The sequence below is a fragment of the Citrus sinensis genome, chromosome 6 (assembly GCF_022201045.2).
Source record: "Citrus sinensis cultivar Valencia sweet orange chromosome 6, DVS_A1.0, whole genome shotgun sequence".
NCBI lineage: Eukaryota > Viridiplantae > Streptophyta > Magnoliopsida > Sapindales > Rutaceae > Citrus > Citrus sinensis.
This window is the reverse complement of record NC_068561.1, coordinates 24,573,708-24,582,595: the sequence shown is the minus strand read 5'-3', so window position 1 is coordinate 24,582,595 and position 8,888 is coordinate 24,573,708. Positions and strand designations below refer to the sequence as shown.

Sequence of the window (8,888 nt, the reverse complement as noted above, 5' to 3'; positions counted from 1 at the left end):
ATTCCAAACGTTCCCTTGCTGTTACATTACTTTGTTACATAACTATTCAAACTCTTCATTAATTTTTTTCGTTCACATGTCATTGTATATAAGAAAACACAAATAAACAACAACAAATGAAAGAAAGATCACTTTAACAAAACAACAAGAATTGTTTATAATTAATTTCATTGCTATTAATTATTCCACAATTAATTTTAGCCTTATGGCGTCACTAAGTACGGCATGCATATGAGATGCATTTGTTCACACCTTAACAAGATCCTTTAAGCTATGAGGAGTGCAAAATGACGCATTGTTGATACAACCAGATGCTAAGATTGAATATACATCTTCTGTAGGATGATAGCCATCCCAAAAATAGTGTTTATTTGTGTTATTGCAAGGCCTGAGGTATGGAATGCACCCTGAAGTCCCATTAAAGAAAGCTGTACAACATGGATTGCTTGCATCTGCTATACCTGTAAAATTTTATATGAACAACAAGAAATGTTCTCGGTAAAATTGTGAAATTATCAAATTTGAAGAACTTCTAGTGTGATACGCTAGCTATAGCTTCAAACTTACCATACTTAGAGGGATTTATAATTGCATCATAGCCTACCCCATGACCATGACCATTAATGAAGTTGGAACCTTTGAGACTGGTTGTCAAGTTTTGTAACATTGCAGGAAGCATGTTGTTGAAATAGGACACAATCTGGTTTGTGTCTTCAACACATTGTCCCGTGTGTTTATTGTTCCTTGTAATCCACGGTAAGCATCCGATTGGACCAAGCTCAAACACGACTATCTTCCTCGCTCCCAAGTTATATAGCCGCTGCAAATGCATACAAAAATAAGATTAACAAAAAATATTAATTACGGTTACACACATACATATATACGTTCGTGCATATATTTACCTCCAGTTGCTGGGAGAGTTTATATACGAGGAGTTGAGCAAATTGTTGCGGAGTGTAACGTTTGCTCGTATCGTATAATGAGGTTTCAAGATAATTGTTTATATAGTCGTTACTGCCTATGGATACTATGAATACCGACTTCGATAAATAATTTGAAAAATCAACTAAGATTTGAAAATATCGTTGTTGCAGCGACTTAACGGAGTCCTGGAACAAACCCACCTGCTCTTCAAAATTCAAGCATTGCCCCTGAAAAGAAGATATAAATTAATGAACAATCATCAAAACTTAGTGGGACTAATTAATTACCTTTCGCATAAATCATCAGTTGACTAAAATATTCAAAGTTATTATAGATTATTTACAGTTGACTTACATATGACATGTTTGATGGAATGTTCAATTTTGCGAGCTATGAATTAAATTCATACACTTAGAGATTAGTTTTTAGTATGCTAAATGAAATAATGATAAGTTTTAAAGTTGAGATACAGACTTTGTATCCAAATAATGTATCACCAATCAGTAATTGTCATTTATTTGGTAATAGTTGACTTTTTATATCATAATTGACTATATTATTTTACAGCAATGATAAAACATGTGCCACATCATTTTAAATACAAACTTTGTATCCAACTTTATAAACGCGTGTTCCTTTTAATGATATTGATAATTCACAGATATTAAAATTGAAAGAAACAATGCAAAGTTGAAAGAGGGCACAATTAATTAGGGTGTTTGAATACTTACAAAGGGGCTACCAGTTTCTGGAAGAATGCCGCATGAGCCAGATGCATAATTCAATCCAGTGAGTGGTAGCAAGTCACGTTTATAGCTCAGAAATGGTGGAGAATATGGCAGTCCAAGAAATTCAGCTTTTAAAAAATAATAATTATTATTATTATAATAGTTATCATAACATAACTAAGCAAATACTACAAGTAGTTCATAACTTCATATATGTATATATATACGATGAAGAATTAAAGAAAATGAATAGTTGTCTAATTTCTTACAAGATATTACGTACCTATAAAATCTGCAACTGTCTTGCCATTAGTAAATCTTCCAGTGCTTCTGTTGACAAAATTTGCACCATATGGTAAGTAATTTGCCCTAGCAACTGTTGGCAAAAAATTGTTATTGCCACTGTCGAGCAACGAGTCCCCGAAAACATACAGCGCCGGTGCAAGTTGAGTCGTTGCACTGCTGATAAACGGGAGAAAAATGAAAGAAAATATTACAGAGTTTTTGCTCATGGTCATCGTCATATACGTTTCAAATATTAATTTAGAGAGTTATAGAAAGAATGAAGAAATTAAGAATAGTAATGCCGCTGCTTGGTGAGGAGGAAAATTAAATTTATGTAACGTATGAGAAAATGTTTTTGCTTTAAGGATCTTAAATGAAGGGCATACGTGCATTCACATGGAAAATGATCATTTAAAGGAGAAATGAGGGGGCGATGACGCTTGCGTTATTGAATGATAACGTAAGGTTTGTTAAGCCTTTACGTTTGAAAACTGAACAAACATATATGACAAGAATTATCATTAATATATGGCCTAGCTATAGACCATATCTTCTTATTTGTTTTCGTTTTCTGCGAGGGGCTCGAAATCTGTATTCATCATCATCAATCCAATCTTTTTCTCGTGTGTAAACGGTATCCGCAATTGTATATTGCATTATCTAATTTTCTGTTTGATCAAAAGGATAATTCTGAACTAATTTTCAGAAGGGCATATCAATAATAATGTTTCAGGAAGAGTACCAGTCGGTTTTTGGTCTATATTTTGGGATTTTGGTTCAGTTTGGTCGATGGTCGAAATCCGAATTGACCAGAGAAGTAATATATATCTAAAAGTTGCGACCAGGTTCTCTGCTTTGCCAATTTCTTTTTGAAATCAAACAGTAGATGCTAATCAGATGATGGAGGCTTGTTAAATTAGAATAGAAGCTCTAAGTTTCACAGTTATTATTTAATTGTTCTGCATCTTGGGAAATTTTCTGAGTAGATGCTATTTCTTGAGACTCATCAGTTGTAATCGGAGCTTGCTTTTGAGTATGAAAATCCAACTCTAAGGGGTCTCAATGTATAACGAATTCGTTGCTATCTAATATTTACTTGTAACTGTAAGATACAGATCATAAAAAAACAATCAAACAGTCGATAAAGATCAAAACAAAATCATATCGAAGCTCCATGATAATTCATTCTTGAGGAACTGTCCATCATCTCCACGCTGGAAAGGACAATGTTCCATGAATGCACCAAAACCAAATGGGAGGATGCTTGTGTTTGGTTTGCAAGTGTGATGATCATTCTATGCTGCCTTCGGATTTATGGGTGATGAAGAAATATGGAGTCAAGGATTCTTGGACTAAACTAACTACTTTTGATTTCAGAGAAATTCGATGTGGCGGTTTTGTGGGACATTTGGCTAAAGTTCTAGTTCATTCAACCCGTGGGGACCTTTGGCTGTACGACTTGGAGAGGCATGGAGTTGAGAGTATTATTCTTGAGATTCATGATCAATTGCGAGATTGTCGCAATCTCACTGCTTGTGGGGATTCTCTTGTGGATACTCTTGTTTCACTGTTGCTTATATCAGGTGATTGATTGTTGACAACTAGGAAGATAAAAGGAACTACAAGTTCAGAGAGGTAGATGCATTTCAAATTTTAATATCTTTACTCATATTGGATGGGTGCTTCTGATGAATGAGAAGAAGATCTCAGCTCTTGGTGTTGAATGAGACAAATGAGATAGATGCTACTATTCGATGCTATTTTGTAGTTCATTTTATTTTTCCGGTTAAAAGTACTTGTGTATTCTACATATGCTTAAATTGGAGAATTATATTGGATTAATGGTTTGATGCATTATATGTGTACTGTGTTTGTTTCAATATTGGACTTGTGTATATTTCGCGCTTAAATTTTATGTTGACTAATAAATTTTACATAAACCCATATCTTGGATTAATAGAAACTCTCCTGTTAAGGTCTCTTAACCGTTGCAACATCGATTGCGGAACACATAGTGACAATAATCAATTTAAGTTTTCAGAGTCCTTGTACCGTGGAAATTCCTCCAATATATCAATTCACAACGAATCTCAAATTATCGTCAGGTGAAATATCCCAAATCATGCCTACTTTATCGAAGCTGATTAATCGGCTAAACATTGTTTGTTAATCAAGAAGCAAATGCCTACTACTATTGAGGTCATTCCATAATTTGTAATCTGAGCTTGTGTTTAGAGTTTGTAGGCATGATAACAAAAACAATCAAACAGTTGATAAAGATCAAAACAAATTCTTTCATAACTTCCATGAATATGGATTCTTGAGAAGCCATCCATCTTCTCCAGGCCATGTACATGTTCCATGAATGCACGGAAACGCATTTGTTTGCTTAGCAGTTCATTCTGACTGTCGACTTCAGGTTTTGTCTCATATATTTACATTTTGTTTGTATGTAGTTCTGTTATCCTACATTTGCAAGGAAAATGATGATATTAGTACATGGGGTGATTTATACATGGGCTTGTCACTTAAAAAAATTAGTCTTTGGGGTTGAGTGCCCAAAAAATCCTCTACAGTGATTTTAGTTTAATTCATCTTACATATTGTTTTTAGCAGTAGTTCCTAATAAATTTTTTTATTTCTTTGAGACTTCTAAAAATTAAAACTAATTAGTGGATTAAGGTCCTTTGCTGAGCTTTTAAAAATCTTATGTCATATATCTTTAAGTAATAGTTTATGATTAAACTTTAACTTCTTTATCTCTTTAATCTATTAACCAGTGAGAAGTTTTAGATCATGAGAAAATCTTTAAAGTAAGAAGACTTACGGCAGAAGTTAGGTTTTCAAAGGAGAGAATTTGGGGAGAGGCCAATGACAAATGGCGACTTGGAAGCTTCCGTTGGATGTAATCATCGACATATTAATCCGACTACCCGGGAAGAGTCTCCTACGATTCAGGTGCATTTCCAAGTCATTCCGTTCCTTAATCGACAGCAAAGATTTCACCAACCTCCATCTCAGTCGTTCCATCAAAACCAGCTCCAACCGCAGCCTGGTTATTTGCTGAGAGCTGGATTATAACTCGAAAACAAGGTTTCACTCTTTAAGCCTGGATTCACTGGGTGACGGTGATGATGATGGTTCAATAATTGATCTCCGTGTCAATGAAATGTTTGATATTATCATTGGTTCTTGCAATGGATTGCTGGCTTTGAAAAACTATCCGAAAGGTATAATTTTGTTGAACCCATTAACTAAGAAACACCGAGTATTGCCCAAGTTTTGTGGAGACTTGCACGGTGACAAGCCTTCTTTACATGGGTTTGGATATGATGTTGGCAGCGATGATTATAAGTTAGTCAGAATTCATGTGTTTAAATCTCCAGTGTACCACATTGAAGCTACCGTTTATGGTTTGAAAGTTAACCTGTGGAGACGAATTAAAAATATTAAAAACTTTCCATATTCATGGGCAGACCACAGTTACGGAGGGAATGGAGCTTTTGTAAATGGGGCCTTGCATTGGCTTGCAAATCAGAATCAAGATGAGATGATAAATGACTTAATTCTTGCTTTTGATTTAAATATTGAGACATTTTACTCAATGCCAATGCCTAGCTTCGGGAATGAAGGAGGAGGAGGAGAGTTAAGTGGGGTGTATGTTTTGAAAGGATGCTTATCTTTACTTTGCAAGTATTCTGAGCCTTGGGATTTATGGGTGATGAAGGAATATGGAGTGAAGGATTCCTGGAGTAAGCTTTTTACTATGAACGAAAATGGTTACCGTGTGATACCTTTGGCATTTTCGAGCAGGGGGGATAAGGTTCTATTTCAGAAAAACAGTAAGGATCATTGTTGGTACCACTTAGATATGCATAGAGTCGAGAGTTTGCTGGTGAAAGGTCCTTCCGATGTCCACGTTTGTGTGGATACTCTTGTTTCACCTTTTGCAGAGAGTAATAGATCATTGAAGAAGAAAAAGACAAGGAAGAGGAGGAAAGGAAAAAGAAATTAAAATTGATAAATACATTTACTCTGTTTAACAACATGAGGTCAGTACTAATCAGAGAGTTTTTTTTTTTTTTTTTTTTTAGCACATTGACAATTATTCATTCTTCTTATTCATTTCTTTCTAATATAAGAACATATTCTGGAAGCATATGTAAGTTTCGAACTGATGTGTCTTGATGGTATTGTCTATCTTTAGGTGGATATTGGATTGCTTGCCTGGATTGAAATTTACATTACCACATGGAAAAGTTTGGTAAATAATATCTTGTGGCACTTATCACAGTTCTGCTGGTTTAGGGCATAATTTGCACCAGATCATGTGTAATCCTTCTACTACTGAACAAATCATATTCTCTATTTTTGCTCTTCTGACTTGGGATGCATGATGGATTTGCAGCTAATAGCTTAACCATGGGGAATGCAATTTCAGAATTTTCGATGACCGGGTTCTCTGTTTTCCCCACCTTCTTTGAAATTAAAAACTGGGAGTGGGCTGATTTTGTGAATCGCAATGAGTTGGAAAAAGTCAAAGATCAGTAGTATTTCACATTAATTAATTCCTTTTTATTAGTTTTGATAAGAACTCACAAATAAAGTCCTAGTACAAGATCAAACTCCCTCGCCACTCATTCAAATTCCTTCATTCTTAACAATTAATTTGAGACTTTTGACACACATTTCTTCACATTTTCACGAGCTCCTTCAAGCTGAAAGGAGAGCAAAACGATGCATTGTTGATACAACGGGATGCAAAGTGTGAATACACAATTTCTGAAGGATGATACCCATCCCAAAAATAGTATTTATCTCTGCGGTCGCATGGCTCAGCAAATGGAATGCACCCTTCAATCCCACTCAACCAAGTTTTACAACATGGATTGCTTGCATCCATTAAACCTGCAAAACAAGTATATGTCAAGCGGAAATTCGTTACAATTTCAAGTTATAACAGTATTAAATTTTTGAGTTGAAATAATAGGTCTGAGTTGATGATATTCGAACTCGCTCGCTCACATGAACGAGTGAGGACACTTGTAGTAGCCTACGCTGACCATATGAATAACCACCCCTTACCGTAATTAGAAGGATTTATGATAGCATCATAGGCTAGGCGATATGCGTGACCGTTAAGAAAGCTGGAGCCTTGGAGACTAGATGTCAAGTTCTGCAACATTGCCGGAAGCATGCTGTTGTACTCAGCCACAAGCCGGTTTTTGTGTTCAACACATTTTCCTTTGTGTTTGTTTTGGCTCGTAATCGCCGGCACGCAACCAATCGGGCCGATCTCGGACACGACGATCTTCCTTGCTCCCAAGTTATACAGCCTCTGCAGATACACGGACAAAATGTTCATGCCATGCAAACAGCTGCTTATTACAAGATTTCTTTTTATCGTTATTATCTAGTGAATAGACCCATCCGAATTTAAAAACGATAACATCTGCACACCTGATAACGATTATATATGTAAAATAATAATAATGATGATGATGATGAGAGAGAGAACCTGGAGCTGGTGGGACAGCTTGCTTGTGAGGAGTCGGGCAAAACGCTTGTTTGTATCGTGCAACAAGGTGGCAGGATAATTACTTATATAGTCGTTACTGCCTATGGATATTATGAATATCGACTTTGATAAATATTCTGAAAGCTCTTTCGAGCTCTTAAAATATCTCCCTTGCAGCCTAACAAGAGTGTCTTGGAATAGACCCACTTGTTCTTCCAAACTCAACAAATCTCCCTGCAAACAAAGTAGAAATTAATTGAGAAAAAAAAATCATTGAAATTTAGTACGATGATGTCAGTGGGATTAATTAATTAATTACAATATTTACTCCGTCGACATAAATGGACAAGCATCCTAAATGCATTTTTCACGTACAATTTAGATATATGATGTGCTTTTTCTTTTTTTTTAGGGGGGGGGGGGGGGGCGAAGAAAAACTTCTTTGAAAAAAAATATATAGATGCACGTGTTAGATCTTTAAATGGTTAAATTATGATAGAATCTTTGTCGACGAAGAATAGATAATGCTATTAAAAATTAATCTAAAGAAATTAATGTTGTAAAAACTATAGGAAAATTTTGCTGTAAACTAATAATATACTTAATTAATTACCAAATGATGTCCAGTGTCAGGGAGAATGCCGCACGCGCCAGATGCATAATTCAACCCAGTTAATGGTAGCTTGTCACGAGGTTTAAAGCTCAAAAATGGTGGAGCATACGGCAGCCCAAGAAATTCAGCTAAAAGAGAAAGAAAAAAAAAAAGAAAAAAGGAAGAGTAACAAAATTAAGCAATATGCAAGTGCGTGCTTCGTATGATAATTCCTAATTAAGAAAATGCATTTTAATCATTTGTAATTGTACCTATGAAATCTGCCACAGTTTTACCATTTGAGAACCTTCCAGTGGATTTATTTACAAAATCTTCACCATATGGTGAGTAATTTGCCTTAATAATTGTTTGCAAATAATTGTTGTTGCCACTGTCCAACAATGAATCCCCCAATACATACAACGCCGGTGCAAGCCGAGATGTCGCATCGGTACTACTGGTGATAAACAGGAGAAAAATAAATGAAGATGTGATAGAGTATTTGCTGATCATTGAGTACTTTATAGGAGATCGAAAGTGCGATGCAAAGAATTGATATGTGTAAAATCTGTTTGGTGACGAAGAATTTAAAGGAGTTAAGGGTGATGGCTTCTGTCCCTTTTTTTTTATTAAGTGACTAATGCATAATATAATAGAACAAGGTTTTTTTTTTTTGGTCCTCGCCTAGGTCACCTAATCTTTTGTTGTTTGGAGCCACAATCATCCAGCCATTCACCTTCAAATTTCTTTATCGTAAACCTCAGCAATGTGGATTCCGTGATACTCAGTTTCTGACAGTAATAGATTCCATGTGTGAACGTCACAATTGAATGTTGTA

At 35.4% G+C, this 8,888-nt stretch overlaps 2 protein-coding genes and 1 pseudogene across 2 annotated transcripts; 1 reads left to right on the top strand and 2 right to left on the bottom strand.

Moving 5' to 3' along the window:
- Positions 1 to 221: 221 nt before the first annotated feature.
- LOC102629961 (GDSL esterase/lipase 7-like) lies at positions 222 to 2,257 on the bottom strand. Its single transcript, XM_052443618.1, has 5 exons — positions 1,939 to 2,257; positions 1,659 to 1,783; positions 906 to 1,154; positions 568 to 820; positions 222 to 461 (listed from the first exon to the last, which is right to left on the bottom strand). Exons 1-5 carry the CDS (start codon positions 2,177 to 2,179, stop codon positions 247 to 249), a joined length of 1,083 nt encoding a protein of 360 aa, XP_052299578.1. The 5' UTR covers positions 2,180 to 2,257; the 3' UTR covers positions 222 to 246.
- A 2,561-nt stretch (positions 2,258 to 4,818) lies between these two features.
- Positions 4,819 to 5,955, top strand: LOC102629687 (F-box protein CPR1-like; annotated as a pseudogene).
- A 538-nt stretch (positions 5,956 to 6,493) lies between these two features.
- Positions 6,494 to 8,644, bottom strand: LOC102629398 (GDSL esterase/lipase 7-like). The gene is made up of 5 exons (XM_006482591.3): positions 8,323 to 8,644; positions 8,072 to 8,199; positions 7,459 to 7,692; positions 7,026 to 7,278; positions 6,494 to 6,848 (listed from the first exon to the last, which is right to left on the bottom strand). The coding sequence occupies exons 1-5, from the start codon at positions 8,561 to 8,563 to the stop codon at positions 6,634 to 6,636; spliced, it is 1,071 nt and encodes a 356-aa protein (XP_006482654.1). The 5' UTR covers positions 8,564 to 8,644; the 3' UTR covers positions 6,494 to 6,633.
- Positions 8,645 to 8,888: the final 244 nt, after the last annotated feature.

What these genes read in the sequence shown, in the direction of transcription:
- LOC102629961 (XM_052443618.1), bottom strand. Translation starts at nt 2,179, where the DNA reads ATGACGATGACCATGAGCAAAAACTCTGTAATATTTTCTTTCATTTTT. An exon ending in GACAGTTGCAGATTTTATAG is followed by an intron (nt 1,784 to 1,938) that starts GTACGTAATATC and finishes ATTTTTTAAAAG; the next exon opens with CTGAATTTCTTGGACTGCCA. An exon ending in TATAAATCCCTCTAAGTATG is followed by an intron (nt 462 to 567) that starts GTAAGTTTGAAG and finishes AAAATTTTACAG; the next exon opens with GTATAGCAGATGCAAGCAAT.
- LOC102629398 (XM_006482591.3), bottom strand. Translation starts at nt 8,563, where the DNA reads ATGATCAGCAAATACTCTATCACATCTTCATTTATTTTTCTCCTGTTT. An exon ending in AACTGTGGCAGATTTCATAG is followed by an intron (nt 8,200 to 8,322) that starts GTACAATTACAA and finishes TTTCTCTTTTAG; the next exon opens with CTGAATTTCTTGGGCTGCCG. An exon ending in CATAAATCCTTCTAATTACG is followed by an intron (nt 6,849 to 7,025) that starts GTAAGGGGTGGT and finishes CTTGTTTTGCAG; the next exon opens with GTTTAATGGATGCAAGCAAT.